Genomic DNA, 17233 nt, shown 5'->3' on the forward strand with positions numbered 1-17233 from the left:
TTTCCTTTTTAGTCTTTCAGGAGTTCCTTTAAATGTCAAGATTATGCAACTGACTGCAGTGAGTGGTAACTTCCAACTCTTGCTTTCCTTGTCTCCGTATTTAACTTTAGTGAGGGTTTGTGTTGTAAGGTCCAAAACTAGTCATGAGATAGGGAACAACTAAGACTTAAGTTTTTACTAAGTGTCAAGCCCTTACTAAATATTTTCTATAGATTATCTCATTTAAATCTCATAACAATCTGGTGAGTTTTCTAAGGTAGGTATAAGCCAGATGTTAAAGATGCAGACACTGAGGCCTAGAGAGAATAACTTACCCAATATTATACAAACAGCAAGGGATAGAGCTGGAATATGAATACAGACTACTTTTTAATTTTTTATTTTTTTTTTATTTTTTTATTTTTTTGAGACGGAGTCTGGCTCTGTCGCCCAGGCTGGAGTGCGGTGGCCGGATCTCAGCTCACTGCAAGCTCCGCCTCCCGGGTTTACGCCATTCTCCTGCCTCAGCCTCCCGAGTAGCTGGGACTACAGGCACCGCCGCCTCGCCCGGCTAGTTTTTTGTATTTTTTAGTAGAGACGGGGTTTCACCGTGTTAGCCAGGATGGCCTCGATCTCCTGACCTCGTAATCTGCCCGCCTCGGCCTCCCAAAGTGCTGGGATTACAGGCTTGAGCCACCGCGCCCGGCCCAGACTACTTTTATAGTCTGCATTTGCTTTTTTTTTTTTTTTTTTTGAGACAGAGTCTTACTCTGTTGCCCAAGCTGGAGTGCAGTAGTGCGATCTCAGCTCCCTGCAACCTCTACCTCAGCCTCCTGAGTAGCTGGGATTACAGGTGCATGCCACCACACCTGGCTGATTTTTGTATTTTTAGTAGAGATGGGGTTTTACCATGTTGGCCAGGCTGGTCTTGAACTCCTGACCTCAGATGATCCACCCACCTTGGCCTCCCAAAGTGTCGGGATTACAGGCATGAGCCACTGCACCCGGCCTGCATTTGCATTTAATATAATGCCTTCTTCCCCATTAAAATCACACTACAACACAGATACTTTACCTTAGGCTGAGTAATAATACCTGCTCCAAAACCACCCTACCCCAATCTCCTAGGCTTACCTGAGGATAATGGTAGGCTATGTGGCAGTAATGTACAGTCTCCAAATCTCAGTGGCTGAACACAGTGAAAGTTTTTTTTTTTTTTTCTTGTGCAAAATCTGATGAGGGCTGAGCTGCTTTCCTTGCAAGCTCTGCGTGCAGTAACTCGGGGATGCAGCTCCTTCCATCTTGTGATGCCACTCTCAATTCTTGGTCTTCCAGCTGCCACCAACGGAAGAGAAAACCCCTGAGCCCTTCCCTCTCCACAAGTCCTCTTTGGTAGCCTTTAGAGCTGCCAGCTCCAAGTTGGGCTGGGTGGTGGGAGTGAGTTAGTGTGCTGGTGGCATGGGCTCTTCTGAGTCCCTCCGGATCCTTCGGTACATCTCCTAGAAGCTGACTTAGATCTTCTCCAGGGATTGGGAACTGACACTGGTAGAAAAACAGTAAGACAAGAAAAAGTTTTAAATACAAATGAAACTCTAAATTCTTTAACCACGAAGAGGCACTAGGCATCATCATTTGCTGGGTTTAGCTTCCTCCTGGCGACAGGTGTCCACAGGGACTATTATTACTTTGATCCTATCTCCAATGCCCTTTTCAACTAAGTCTGGGTGCCAAATGTTTTTTGTTGAAATTTTACTACTTACCAGGAGCAACAGCATCTTAACGGCAAGCCTTAATCAAGCCTTTTTTCAGTTCATCTGGAATAGTGATTTTATTTGCTTCTTTTCACCTCTGTCCTAATTGGGCCCTGTCTCCAGACAGATAGGGTGTGTCCCCACTTTCATTCTTCCACGGCCCTTCCACTGACTGAGACACTAGATTGGAAGCTGGCAGAGAATCAAGGGCTGGCTCTAGGCGCACAGCATTTAAATATTCAAAGTTATGACACATTACTTATTCAGAGCTTACTCTCTCAGTCCTCTAAGGCAGAACCCGTTGCAGACAGTAAAACTCTTGACAGTGAGTACAAGGCACACTGAAAAGCTGCTTGTAAGGCAGGAAGTCCAGTGAAGAACGAGAGTGTGGAAGGAAACCTCGGGCCTGAGTTATGTGAAGCTCTCTTCTCTGAGCTGGGGGGCACACGCAGTGCGGGGGCACACTGTGGCGTGGTGAGCAGGCTGAGCTTTGTCTCCCCAAGTCCAGGCAGCACAGCATCCTGTGCCTCCTGGGTTCAAATGATTCTCCTGCCTCAGCCTCCCGAGTAGCTGGGATTACAGGCACATGCCACCATACCCAGCTAATTTTTGTATTTTTTAGTAGAGATGGGGTTTCACCATGTTGGCCAGGCTGTCTTGAACTCCTGACCTCAGGCGATCTACCTGCCTCGGCCTCCCAAAGTGCTGGGATTACAGGGGTGAGCCACCGCACCCGACCTAAAGTATTTTAAATTATTCTGTTTCTTGAATTGTGGATCCTTCAGGTGGATCCACAGCAGGTCAGTGTATTGGACCTGCTGACATGCCTTCATGAATTGTTTTTCATGCAATTTGTAAGCTTTTCATTAGTACATCTTCACTGGAGGTTGTGGGGGCATCCCTGCAGAGCAGTTTTATGTTTGCTGCTGTCGAGAATCTCCAGGTTCACCGTGGGACTAGTTTTTCTGTTAACTTTTCAACTGGAGATGTCTTCACCATAAAGGCAGTGTATTCCAGTTGCTCAGGCCTGGAATTACAGTTTTTATGGGTAATTCATCTCATTCGTGACAGACAGTCAGCTTCCGTGCCGCTTTCCCGGACCAGTAGCTGGAGTTTTTCTGTTTCTGGTTTTAGTGGCACAGCAGCTCATTGTAGTGTTGGGCTTTATGCAGAGAGCCCTATTCCAGTGTTCACCCCTGTGCAGGAGTGAAGCTCAGCATCTCTTCCTGGTAGACCCTGCTCCAAGCCTGCAGGGCCTCAGTCAAGGCCTGACGCATTGCAGGGGTCCTTGGCATGAGTGCCTGCCCATTTCCTACCTTTTTTTTTTTTTTTTTTTTTTGAGATTGAGTCTCGCTCTGCTGCTCAGGCTGGAGTGCAGTGGCACGATCTCAGCTCACTGCAACCTCCACCTCCTGGGTTCAAGTGATTCTTCTGCCTCAGACTCCTGAGTAGCTGGGATTATAGGCGCCTGCCACCACGCCCAGCTAATTTTTGTGTTTTTAGTAGAGATGGGGTTTCACTGTGTTGGCCAGGCTGGTCTTGAACTCCTGACCTCAAGTGAATCGCCTCAGCCTCCCAAAGTGCTGAGATGACAGGCGTGAGCCACTGCACCCGGCCCCCACCTATTCTTTTAAGTCCATTCATTTGTTTTTTGGGTTTTTTTTTTTTTTTGTATTTTTAAATTTTATTTTGTTTTATTTTATTTTATTTTTTCCAAAACCAAATACTTCTGAAAGTTTCATTCATTTATTGAATGGGTTCCTCTTCATTTCTGGGATTTACTTTCTGAGCTTCCAGTCTAGGCTATATATTAAAAATTTTTAAATTACATTTTATCCAGCAGTTCTATATGGTTAGCATTAGAAGAAGCAGATAAGGTGTTTTCATTCCTGTTCCATGACATGAGAGCCTTTCCATGCCAGCTTGATCCATGATACTCTCCTGAGGCATTAGATTGTTTTCTGGATTTGCCTAGGTCTGGTGTCTTCAAATTGGATTCGCTCTTTATACATACAGACACTCCCTTGGCTTTTTAACCATATATATTTTATTTTTTATCTCCCTTGTTAATAATCCTTAATTTAGTAACTGTGTGCGTGGTGCTTATTTGGGGTCTCACAGCACAGACACACGAGAGGGGTGGTATAGTCTCCTGGTATGACCCCAAAACATCTGGATCTTCAGGCCACTCAGACAGCTGTTCTGGGGTTAAGTCAGATAACTCATCACAAGTGACATCCGATTCCAGTGTCAATGGAGACACTGCTAGCGTCTGTGTGACAAAGCTCTTTTCCTCTTGGTATGAAGTGACTCTGACTTGGTTATACTAAATTCTCTGCAATGAAGGCTTCTGTCTGGCAAACACATTTTCTAATTCCTAACTACTTCACAGACATTCTTTGAAGTAAAAATGTATCTGCTCATTGCTGTTTGCTGTTTGCAGGAGTGAAAGGGAGGAGGTAAAACGTGCTGAGCTGTAGCTGAGTTTCTCACAGCTTTCCTGGTTAAACAACAATTATTATTCAGTTTCTTTCCTCCCTGACCACCACCAACTGGACCAAGTGTAAAAAAACATACACCTGAAGTCCTAAATCATGGGCCAGAGCCACATAAGTGAGAGCAGGATGTTGGAGGAAGAGAGGGGGGAGAGTTTGGATAGACTTACTTCCTTCTGGGCCTATGATCCACTTGCCAAATAGCTACAGATGGGACCTCAGTTCCTTCTTCCAGCTGGGAATGTAATTTCCATGATTGTTCTTTTCATGACAAAACGAGGAGGTAATGGAAAGTTTGGGTGGCCTGAGGCTGAGGTTAAAAAAGAGCTCCACCTGTCCTTGTACAAGGTGTTCGTGAAGATTTCGGGAAAGGAGAAGGGAGAAACACAAAGGAAAGCCAGGCAAGGAGAGCCCATTGCTGCCGCTGGCCCGAGAGGGAGAGCGTGACTGTCACAGGAGTGGGGCTGATTGATTCTGTGCAGGGTGGGCCTGTTGCTGGGGACTCTGTGCTGTGCTCTTGTGACTGTGTGGATGGAGCAGGGACTGTAGCCCTGAAAGGGAATGGAATGGCCCCTTAGAGAGCCAATGATTGCCCCTTTACAGAAGGGAGCCTGCCCAGACCTGCCCTGGTGAAGCTGATTTTGACAGCAGTTAAGGCAGGGTCCTCCTAGCTGTTGCTAAGGCTGTTTTCTTTCCCATGTATGCAGCTTGAATTAGATTATAAAGTCTTTCCCTCAGGCCTGTTAGTGCTCGTTTCCCATCATTTATCCTGAAAGAGGGACTTCCTTAACACGGCCAGAGACCCTGCACATTCTGGCCCAGCCTGCCTCCCAGGCTCCTCCTCGTCCACCCTCACCCCTCACTCTGCACTACAGCCCCCCTGGCCTCCCTCTGTCCCTGGGCTCTGTGCTCCCTCCTGTCACAGGACTCTTGCACATGCTCTTCTCTGGCTGGAACACTCTCCCCTCTTTACTTTGTGAACCCATTGGTAAAACAATACAAGCTCTTTCTTCCAACTTTATTAGCTCTAGATCAAGCTGAAACTCTTAGAGCTCTAATGGAAAGTAACTTCTTCAGGAATGGGGTCACCTGGAGTCTCCACAGGAGACTGAAAAGGAGATCACCCAATATTTCAAGAGAAAGGCTTGGTATTAACCTACTATTGATGTGTAATGCTTCCTTCTTTCCCAGTTTCCAGACATCACTTTCCATTTGAAGATGCTTAGTTTCTAAATAATTTTTTATTGCATTTAGCAGAATTGATAGTTTGTTGGTACAATATTTCGAAACGAATGAAGAAGCAGATAAGATGTTTTTATTCCTGTTCCATTGAGCATTTGTCCATGTGCCTGCACATCCTGGTCACTGAGGGGGTTGACATGGCAAGGTTATATGATCCTGTGATCCTTTGTTGTGTGGCAGCAGCATTGATGTAGAAGCTGGTTGCATGGAGTAACTTCACTTACATTGCCCTCACTGGGCATCATCCACATTCCTTAGCCCAGAGGACACTTCCTGTCCACTCTGCCTAGGCTGGCCCACACCCTGGGTCCCATATACCTTTCAATGCCCATGTCAAGTCTTCCTCCAACCACGGTAGCCTACTGTTATCTCTGTTTCCTTTTAACCATTTGTCCATACCATTCATTTACAACTCGGCATATACAGCCTTGCCTGCAGTTTAGGGCTGATGTTTAGAAAGTAGGGACTATGTTATTTATCTTTGCTCTCTCCACTGTGCCTGTCCTAGGGGCATGTAGTAGGTTCTGGGTAAATAGTTATTGGTGCCTCTCAAGGCACTCAGTGAATGCTCAGAACACTTGGTAAAGATTTACAGACAGTGATGGAAAAATGACTCTTCTCTTCTTTCTCTCTAGTTACAAGTTGTTTCCAAATTGCGTCCCCTCCTTTGGGTTCCGCCATCTGCTGCCTCTCACAGACAGAGTGGACAGCTTCAATGAGGAAGTTCGGAAGCAGAGGGTGTCCCGGAACCGAGATGCCCCTGAGGGGGGCTTTGATGCAGTACTCCAGGCAGCCGTCTGCAAGGTAACTTTCCTTTCTGGTCCTGTCCCTGCACAGGGAGGTCAAGGTAGAGAGCATCAGTGGGTGCTGGTACTTCCTGCAGGAGACTTTGAGTGCCCCAGCATATGGCTCCTGACTACTCCAAAGTCAGAGGGTGAGCTCAGTGGAACCTCTGGGAAATCTACAGCAACCAAATCAGCCAGAGCTCAGGAATGGATTGGGCTGGTGTGTGTCTCTCTGTCAGGGTGTGGTTGTGTGCAGTGGAGTACTGTCTGCCAGAAGACAGCTGTCTGCATTTATGCATTGGCTTTTTGGTTTATTTTCAGGGGAAAAAAGTAAAGGTCAAGCCATAGGCATAGAAGCTTGTAGAGCTTTCTGGACCAATTTTGGCAAACCTTAGAGATTGCTCTCTTGGGAAACCCAGTTGAAAAAAATTGTGTGGGCCGGGCGCGGTGGCTCAAGCCTGTAATCCCAGCACTTTGGGACGCCGAGACGGGCAGATCACGAGGTCAGGAGATCGAGACCATCCTGGCGAACACGGTGAAACCCCGTTTCTACTAAAAAGTACAAAAAATAGCCGGGCGAGGTGGCGGGTGCCTGTAGTCCTAGCTACTGGGGAGCCTGAGGCAGGAGAATGGCGTAAACCCGGGAGGCGGAGCTTGCAGTGAGCTGAGATCTGGCCACTGCACTCCGGGCGACAGAGTGAGACTCTGTCTCAAAAAAAAAAAAAAAAAAGAAAGAAAAAGAATTGTGTGGCATCTTTGGTTGCAATTCTAGTTGTTTTCCTCCTGCTTCTCTGTGATATATGAATCCAGAGGGAGGGCCTAGACTTAGATCAGAAATGAACTCATGCTTCGAGGGGTTCCAGTCCTAGCAAAACATATAAATGGAATGTTGGTGATAACATAGTCTTAAAATAATTTTCTACTGTTGAAACAACCCAATAACAATAACAAAAAAACTCTCTTGAATTTACTCTCATAACACATACTTTAAAAATGTGTGTGTCTCTTCTTACTCTTTGTGCATACATTTAGTATTTTTTCATAGTGGTCATCAATAGAGTGTGAATAATTGGTGATGCTTTCTTGAAAATTCAGGCAGATTCCTTAATAGGTGGGGACTCTTCCGTTTGGGGAGGGCAAGGTCAGAGGCTAGAACTCAGTCTAGAGAGGCTGCATATGGCAGCTGCTATTCACTTACTAAGTGATAAGCACTTAATTGCTCACTTACATAGTTTCTGACCTCAGAGCTTGAGTCTGGTGTGTCACACAGACTCCTGTTTCCTCTCCACTCAATCCTTGACAAGATGGAAAGAAAACCCCAGATATCCTTTCTGAAATAAAAAACCAAAATGGCAGAAGGAAATGGATAAGGAGAAGGTAAAATGTAAAGAAAGCAGCAACAGCCATCTGCCGTTCTCTTGGTCCCACTGTGGTTCTGCCCATCACAGAGTCCGTGGGCCCCTCCTGGAGAAGAAGGTAGCAGTGGCGTCCTATCCAGGAAGGCTGCAGTGTGGCCTCTTCCCAGCTGCTGGCCAGAGCCAAATGGTTTGATTCAGAAGTCCCTGGTGTCTTTTAGCAGTCTGAGAGAGCCACATGGAACACAGCTAGAATGTATTCAGTTCTGAACCTTTCAAATGTTTCACAAAATAGTTTATGAATTTGATTCAGAAAGAAAAATTATATTTTTGACTGACTTTCAGATATTGACTATAGGAGGCGTTTTCTCCACAGACACTCAGCCAAATTCTGCTTTTTGGTAGGCAAAAAGAAGACATAGGATCCCCCTCATCTCCCCACCTTGAGAATTTTATGGATTTTCTTTTTTTGGGAGATAAATTCAATCTTTCTCTGGAGAAAGAACCTAATTGCAGGCCTAAGCAGTGTCTGAGTATATTTTATTTAATTAGGTAAATTGGAAAGGCATGTTTGATCACTTGGACCACAGTGGTCTTTGCAAAGCCATTTGATCCAGTCTTATGTGTATGGAACCTTCCTGTGCCATCCCTGATGGATGAACTCTTCAAGCCTTTGAGACACAGTATTTCAAGACTCAAGCATTTCAGAGGCAATGCTAGCAGATTCTCAATTCATTGCCTGGACCTGGTGAATTATTGTTGACGGAGAGGCACTTTATGAGCAAGTTTCAGGCTTATGCCTGTTGAAATTTGCTCTTATTCCTCACCACGACCTTTGCAAAAGGGAATACCTGGAAAGTTAATTGCTCAGAATTATGCAGCCGACGAGCCTCCGGCATCTCTCTTCGCCTTTTCTTTTCCATTGTGCTGTTAGTTTATGTTCCGGTGCATACTAAACAATTTATTTCTCACTTGACATCACCTATTTATAAAACATGTCATCCTTCTGGCTCACCACAGCCTTATGGTAACAAAAAATTGGAAGTAGTTTATGGACTACCTTTGGATGAAAGACTATGCAACAGTCATACTATTTGAAATATTTAATGACTTGAATAATATGTAAGATATTAGTATCAGATGGCTCTAATAGTAACTTTGTTCTCTCTTGGCTCTCCTAGGAAAAATTGTCCTTAGGGAAGATATAACTCAATGTTTTACATTTTAAGAATTTCCAGAATAATACGTAAGATAAATTACGATTGGCATAGGAAGCAGGTTATAAAACAATATGGACAGTATACTTCTGTTTTGCAAACAAAAGAAAAAAAATGTGGGCAAAGATTGGAAATAGAACAAAATGATAACAATGGTTGTCTCAGGTGACAGGATTATATTTTTCTGATAGGTGGGTGATAGGCTTATTTTCTTCTTGGTGACTTTTTGTTTAATATTTACCTAAATTTCCACAGTGAATATGTATGATTTCTTTTCTTTTTTTTTTTTTTATTCTGGAACAGTTTCAGAATAAAGAATGGTGAAATGAAACCCCATGTACTCATTGTTCATCTTTAATGATTACTAACTCATGACCAGTCTTGTTTCATTTGTATTCCCAACCACACCCATATTTGAAGCAGACCTTGGCTATCATTTGTAAGTCCTAGGTATCCCTTACTTTGTTTACTGAATGCTGTGTCTCCTCCTGGTCTGGCCAGATTAAAGGCCCTTCCTGGATCCTGCAAACAGTGGAACAGAGGGAGAAGGCCTGGAATCTTGTGCAGTTGGCTCATGCGTCACAGAGGCTGGAGTTGGCCAGGCAATTCCCCGGCAGCTCTGCACGCTCTACTTCCCCTGACCCTGTGCCCTGGAGATGGAGCTGATAACAGGCCTATCTCCCAGCGCCACAGGGAGCTCTTTGTCCTTGTTTTATTCTCACTCTGGTTTTATTCTCATTCTTGTTTCCCTGAATGGACTGTTAGTTATCAACTTGTGGGATTTAGGGGTATGGAATATTCACATGTCTGACTTTAAATACACCTCTGTGGCCTGCTCTTAGAAAGTTGTTCTTTGCAAAAAGAAGGAAACAGATAGTTTCTTCTATTTAGGATTCCTGAATAGTTTCTATTTAGGATTCATTCCATTTATGATAAGGACTCTGCTTCTATGAATGGAGGTTTTGAGTTGCTTTATTTATCCTCTGCCGGTCACATTGCTGTGAGAGGTCATCTAACAGCATCCATAGCTAAGCATCCACAGCTAAGGGATGCCTGTCTCGTCAAGGCAGGCATTTTTTCTAATGCACTGTTCCTGGCTGGAGTTGGAGAATGCCACTGCCTGTAATTTTTTATCTTTACCCAGAGCCTATGATTGAACCTGTTTATAGGTTTTTATGGCCAGAATAAGGGTTTCTCTGCCAGGACCTTCTAGAAGTTGACTCTAAGTTGTTTGTTCTGAAATTGTACAGGCGGAAGTGTGATGTGTGGTTCAGACTGGAAATATGACTGCTTTCCTATTAACTCAAAACAGGGCACGCCCTTGGCCTAGGGAGGACACAGGGTGAACAGTTGCCTGGAAGCTCTGGGTCCCAACTTGTCAATTATCACTTTGCTCTTCTTCATGGCTCTCAGGTTAAAGAAGTTACTTGTACATTTGAGCTTGGCTGGGTACATGCTAGCAGAATAGTATTCTATGTGCTGCTTTTTTTGGTCAGCCAGAAAATAAATCAATGCAACCAAGCACGTTTCCCTGTTTGTCTCCACTGATAGAGCCCTGGCACTTATCCTTTGTATTCTTGAGACAGAGTTTCTGTTTTAATCCTGATTCTCTTAATTTTGCATTATGTGTTCAATTTTTAAAGCATTTATGTCCTCTCAGAAATGGGTGGATGAATAAGTCTTTTTTTTTTTTGAGACGGAATCTCACTCTGTCACCCAGGCTGGAGTGTGCAGTGGCGCGATCTTGGCTTACTGCAACCTCCACCTCCCAGGTTCAGGCCATTCTCCTGCCTCAGCCTCCCAAGCAGCTGGGACTACAGGTGCCCGCCACCACACCTGGCTAATTTTTTAGTATTTTTTTAGTAGAGACAGAGTTTCACCATGTTAGCCAGGACGGTCTCAATCTCCTGACCCTCGTGATCCACCTGCCTCGGCCTTGCAAAGTGCTGGGATTGCAGGTGTTAGCTCTGCGCCCAGCCAAATAAGTTCTTAAAGCAAACAAGGTAAATTTATGTATTGAATAACATTTTTTTGGCAGGAATTGAGACCTTTATTCTTCCCTGGCCTGAATATCTTATCTAAAATGAAGACCACAGCCTCAGAGGAGCCATGATTCTTGTTGGAGGATCCTTACCAGAGCCCTACAATATATTGGTAGGACTCTGATAAGGGTTGTTCCCATTTTACAGGGATGGAAACTGAGTGTCACAAGGGACTAATTGCACTTAGTAAGGAGTAGAACCAGAATGTGAACCAGTTCTATTGATTTGAAATATATTACTCAGTGACTGTGTGCTCTGGGAAGTAGCAATAATGCACTGTTGAGCAACGGACACTGCATTTATTTATTTAAAAAAATTTTTTTTAAATAAAAAATTTATTTAAATTTTTAAAATTTAAAATTTAATTTAAATTTTAAATTTAAATTAATGGAATTAATTTAATTCCATTAATTTAATGGAGTGCAGTGATGAGATCATGGCTCACTGCATCTTCACCTAGCTAATCTTTTTGTATTTTTAGTGAAGATGGGGTTTCTCCATGTAGGCCAGGCTGGTCTTGAACTTCTGGGCTCAAGTGATCCGCCCACCTCAGCCTCCCAAAATGCTGGGATTTTAGGTGTGAGCCATGGCACCCAGCCTATTTATTATTATTTTTTAAATAATACATTCCAAACCTAGGAAGGCACTGAATTTAGAGTCATGTTTTCCTGACTCAAGCTCTGCCTCTTCTGCTATCGGCTGCCTCCATGGAAGCCACTTGACTTCTCCAGGCCTCAGAGAGCACATCTGGGAGAGGCAGGGAGGCACGGGACTGGAGGAAGGTGCTCCAGGTTGCCTTCCATCTGTGCCAGCCAGTGCCACTTCTCGCAGAGGACTTGGTCACAGCCCTGTCTCCTTTGCTCAGGGCCTTTGATTTTGCTTTTTTGTCTCTTCTGGCTCAGGCTTAAGCCTCAGACCCAGTAGGGGCTGCTGCAGATTCCTGTAAAATGTGGAAAATTCCCCAGTCCCAGACTCAGGCACAACATTGTCAGGGTTTCCTCTTGCCCCCTCCCAGCTCCCAGTTCCTGCAGAATTGACTTGCTTTCTTTTGCCTTATTGCCTGATTTCTTTTAGACCTCAGACTTGTGTCACTTTTCCAAGCATGAGTTCAGAAATACAGGAATTGCCTTTCTTTCTTCAAGGAAGGCATCCCCCCACTCCTGAAACCTCCGCACCACCTGAAGAGAGGGACCTGCCACATGTTCTGCTTCCCGGCTGTCTGCCTGTCTGCGTTGTCTGTCTCAGCATGTGTGAGCTGCTTCTGCTAGCAGATCTCACCACAGGTTTCCAGGGCTTGATCCACCGCCAGGCTGCCTGCTTCTCCTGTGCTGCTGTGTCTTTGGGAAGTACCATTAAAGTATTGGATTTCCCTGGGCATCGTGCATGCAGGCGTGCAGACCCCCTGCTCTGCGGAGTTGTTGTCAGACAGGTGTGGCGCAGCTTCTCCTTGGCTTTCTGTGTGGCAGAGGGCAGTGGTTTCATGTGCACCCCTGAATCCTTCTACTGTTTTGGTCTCTGAGGTGGCATCCCAAGTGCAGGACTTCGTGTTTTCCTTGCTGTGCCTTCTGCTGTGAGCTGTGTTGTGGGCACCGACAGCTGTTGTTCTGGGTTGAGCGGTGGGAACTGGCTGAGTCATAACTCAGTATTGTGAACAGGGCACATGGGAGAGTTTGCATTTCTTTTTGCCCTCTAGTGTAAACCAGTCACGTGCCTGCCTTGCACCTGTGCTTAGGAGGTGTCTGCACATGCCGGTGGCTCCCTTCACTGATTGAGGCAGGGAATAATCATCCTGGGGGAAGGGTAGGAGGCCCCTTTGATGGCTGGGGCTCTATTTTCATACCAGGCGAGAGTGTCAATTTTTTATGTTAAGTCAGAGGCTCCTTCTTGCTTGGAATGTCCGCTGGGCAAAGATGAAAGGAGACAGGAATTTGCTCTTGGGCTCTTGTTGCAAGGCTCTCTGCTTGTGGCCTCTACCTGTGGCCTCTGCATTCCAGCCACAGTGACCTGGAGTCTGTTACTCTGACTCAGGCAAGGCCTTTGCACGTGCTCTTTCCTCTGTTTGGATACTCCGTTCCTGTATTCCTGGTTTTCTTTGATACTCCTTCCCTGTATTCCTGGTTGGCTGGCTTCCCTCCCTCCCTCCCTTCCTTCCTTCCTTCCTTCCTTCCTTCCTTCCTTCCTTCCTTCCTTCCTTCCTTCCTTCCTTCCTTCCTTCCTTCCTTCTTCCCTCTCTCCCACCCACTCCTCCCTCCCCTCCCTCCCTCCTTCTCCCTCCTTCCCTTCTTTCTTTCTTTCTTTCCCTCTTTCCTTCCTCTCTTCCTCCCTCCTTTTCTTTTCTTTTCTTCCTTCCTTCCTTCCTTCCTTCCTTCCTTCCTTCCTTCCTTCCTTCCTTCCTTCCTTCCTTCCTTCCTTCCTTCCTTCCTTCCTTCCTTCCTTCCTTCCTCCCTCCCTCCCTCCCTCCCTCCCTCCCTTCTTTCTTTCTTTCTTTCTTTCTTTCTTTCTTTCTTTCTTTCTTTCTTTCTTTCTTTCTTTCTTTCTTTCTTTCTTTCTTTCTTTTTCTTTCTTTCTTTCTCTTTCTTTCAGTAGATTTTATTTTTTATAGCAGTTTTAGGTTCACAGCAGAAATGAATAGAAAATAAAGAATTCCCACAACTTCCCTCTGACCACTGCACACACAGCCTCCCCCACCATCAGCATTCCACATCCGTGTGGTATATTTGTTACAATCAGTGACCCGGTCAGTGTTGACACATCATTATCAACAAGAGTCCATAGTTCACAGTAGGGTTCACCCTTGGTTTGTACAGTTCTGTGGGTTTTAACAAATGTATGACAACAGGTAGCCACCATTAGATACCACACAGAGTAGCTTCCCTGCCCCGGAAGTCCCTGTGCTCCACCTGTCTATTCCTGCTTCCTCCCCCTGAATCTGTTTTCCTTTTAATGTCTAATCTGTGCCTGTTTGTGTTTCAGATCTCAGCTTCACTGTCTATTTGTCAGAGAAGCCCTCCCTGATGGACTTCCCTGACTAGGTCAGGATGCCCAGGCTCCAGGCAAGCCCTTAATCACTTCTGTCCTAGTTATCATCTTATTTTTATTTATTTGAAGCATTCCTGGAATGCCTGCCTCTCTTTGAGATAGTGAACTCCCTGAAGGCAGGGATATGTCTTTTTTCTCATGACTGTATTCCCAGCACCACACACTGCTGGGCACATAATAGGTCCTTGTTAAACATCTGGTGAACAAAGGCTTCGTTCTCACAGTTGCCTTTATGCTTCTGAAGTTCAGGAATACCAGGTTCTTCTGGCCCCAAGCTTGTCCCATCCTGGATGGGACTTCCACCCTCCCATCCACCAGGCTGCCTCCATGGAATTTATAGTGCTTCATGCAAATTCATTAAAGCAGAATCAGAAGTGCTATTACTTGGTAATACCTTTCCATTCAGAAAGCATTTATTGGCTGTCCAGTAAATGCTCAGTGGCAGGTATGGTGGAGAAAACTAAAGATAGATGAGAAGTCTCTATCCTCTGGGATTTGATTTGAGCCTGCAGATCCATTAGAAGGGAAATAAGACAATCAAGTTTGGAAACATTAGAGTGAACCATATAAAATTATTGATATTTAACTATTGGTGATATTTGTTCTTCGCCTATTGACGTTTTTCCTGCAAAAAATGGAAAATTCGTATGGTTCAACCTTCTTCATTCTAAAATGTTCTATAATTCAGATTGAGCTCTGTCACAGAGTACACATTAGAAATGTTATCCTGCACATTGCTGGGATTTGAGCTCAAGAGGAATGTCTGTATCCTGAGTCATAGGCCAGGATTTCTTTTTCCCAAGGAAAGAAATGCTACACTTTTGGCCTTATTAAGTTTAGCCACAGAACAGATTTTTTTTTAAAAAGATATTTCATTGCAAACAGTGGATGGAAGTAGGAAAAACAAACTAAAAAGAATGTGTGTATTGTTATAAAGGGATGGAAATATGCCTGAATGTCAACATGATTCGGGAAACCAATCACAGAGACCCTCTAACCTTGTTTTGCCTTATGTGCTGTGGAGACTCCTCTGTCCCCAAGCTCAGATCTACTGTGGGAGCTGCCCACTGGCTGCCCAGGTCAGTTCCCTTTCCTGCCTTGAAACCTGTCCCCTCTTCCTCAGCGCTTGCCTGAAAGGTTAACGGACAGCGTTTTGTTATTACATTTGAAAACGTCTTGAGTACTTACTGTGTACAAGACGTCCCGTTAGGTGCTGTGGGGAATGCAGAGTTGAAGTCGCCGGGTGCCCGTCTCCATGAGCATCACTCTAGTTGTAGGACTGATGTACGTGTAGGATCTAAGGCACAGCCAGAGCACAGACTCTGGAAGGACTGGCTCCTTCGGATCCGTGGTTCAATTATAGCATTTTTCTCTCTCAGTGGGTCATCCTGGTCTCTTGCTTCCCGGTGATGCACTGGTGCTAATGATGCTGTTGATCACCACTGGCTGAGTGCTTTTGAGAGCCAGGTTCTGTACCAGGCATTTAACAGGGTTTCTTTCACATACTCCTTTGAAGGTAGCTTTACTGTCTCCTTTGATGAGGAAACAAGCCTAGAAAGGTGGAGTAACTTCTCCAAAGTCTTACAGCCACAAAAGGCTGCACCAGAATTGGAAACCATATCCACCTGCTGGTATGGCTTAACCTTGACATTAGAGTATCTGCCATCTTTTGAAGTCACATGGGAACAGAGAAGCGGGAAGGGTGTGCTTCCAAAGAGAGCACAGTCCCAGTCTAAGGAACCGTCACAGTTACCCACATGACCCAGTTTGCCAACTGTAGAATGGTACTGAAACAGTCCCAGGGGAAGACAGTTGCATGTGCCACTTTCTTCTGGAGCTAAGAGTTTCCTCTCTATCAGCAACAGTTATCATGTGACTCTATCAACCCTCAGGATTTTCCAGGGGGGCCACTGGTACTGTCGCAAGTTAGCATGCTGATGGATATGTGAAATGCTTATCTTTGCCCCTGACTTCCCTGTCTGTAAAATGGAAACTCTGATATCTGCCTTCTCATTCCTAATTTGGAGGGCGTCTCAGACCTATTGCCTCTGCTCCCTCGGGTTTTCTCAGATGGCACTGAGGCACAATGCTGCTTTTCACTTGGTAGATCTTTCCCAGCAGAGAGAGTACATGTGCCTGGCGACTCTTCTGTGACAACTGGGGCCCATGGGCTGCGTTGATAACAGTCTTGAGGGCCTCTTCATTTGGACAATTGTTAATTTTAATTAGGCAGATTGACCTCGGGATCAGAGAACCTAGAAATTTAAAGCTACAGTCTCTGGGATGGCATCTTTATTCCAAGACTCCCTGTGTTTGAACTAGCAAGCCAAGGTCAGTGAGCCAGCCCATGTTCAGGCAGGCCCCACTTGTGTTTTCTGACAGCTGAGTGGGATGTTGGCTTTCCTCAGATTCCCAGGAATTGGTGGTCCAGGCTTTCCCCTGCACTTTCCCACGGGGCGTCCTTGAATCTGCCTGTCTCACTTGTCATGCTCTGCCATTGTCCATTTGCGTAAATAAGTTACTATGAAATGGGCCTGGGGATCCCAAGGCTTAACATGAGCCAGTAGGAAGATTCAGCTGCCAAATACAGGCCACGTGCTCCAGGTCCAATTCAGAGTCTACAGGCCACTTTTTCAGCCTAGTTCCTCTGTGCAGGTCAGACCACACCCAGGGAACCATGCCTGACCTGCCTCTGGGAGCTGTGTTTAAGACAGACGTTGACAGCGAGAGAGCAGAGGGGATAATTGGATGGTGCCAGGCATGGGAACCAACCACATCCTCAGAGGAGAGACACCATGGGAAGTAGCATGGTAACTGACTTCAGATATCATTATAAAAGAGGGAATAGACCCTTTTGGCTATTCCAGGGCATGTACTAGGGTAGCCACAGGAAAGCAAGTTGGAGTCCAATATAACGAAGAATTTTCTTGGTTTTTTTTTGTTGTTGTTGTTGTTTGAGATGGAGTTGCACTCTGTCACCCAGGCTGGAATTCAGTGGTGTGATTTCAGCTCACTGCAACCTCCGCCTCCTGGGTTCAAGCAATTCTCCCACCTCAGCCTCCCAAGTAGCTAGGATTACAGGCACGTGCTACCACGCCCGGCTAATTTTTGTGTTTTTAGTAGAGACGGGATTTCACCATGTTGGCCAGGCTGGTCTCGAACTCCTGACCTCAGGTAATGCACCTGCCTCGGCCTCCCAAAGGGCTAGGATTACAGGTGTGAGCCTCTGCGCCCGGCCATGGAAGAATTTTCTGTCAAGGAGAGCTGTTCAGCAGTGTGGCAGTGAGTATGTGTGTGGGCCCCACACCCAGGTGGCAGGTGCTGGAGG

At 45.5% G+C, this 17233-nt stretch overlaps 1 protein-coding gene across 1 annotated transcript in view; it reads left to right on the plus strand.

Moving 5' to 3' along the window:
- LOC105470255 (integrin subunit beta 5) overlaps positions 1 to 17233 on the plus strand; it is a 122894-nt gene that overhangs the window by 40101 nt on the left and 65560 nt on the right. The window contains exon 5 of the mRNA XM_011722054.2: positions 6103 to 6271. Within this exon, the coding sequence (XP_011720356.1) occupies positions 6103 to 6271 (169 nt within the window). The remainder of the gene's footprint in view (positions 1 to 6102; positions 6272 to 17233) is intronic.

Source organism: Macaca nemestrina, chromosome 2 (assembly GCF_043159975.1).
Source record: "Macaca nemestrina isolate mMacNem1 chromosome 2, mMacNem.hap1, whole genome shotgun sequence".
Classification (NCBI taxonomy): domain Eukaryota; kingdom Metazoa; phylum Chordata; class Mammalia; order Primates; family Cercopithecidae; genus Macaca; species Macaca nemestrina.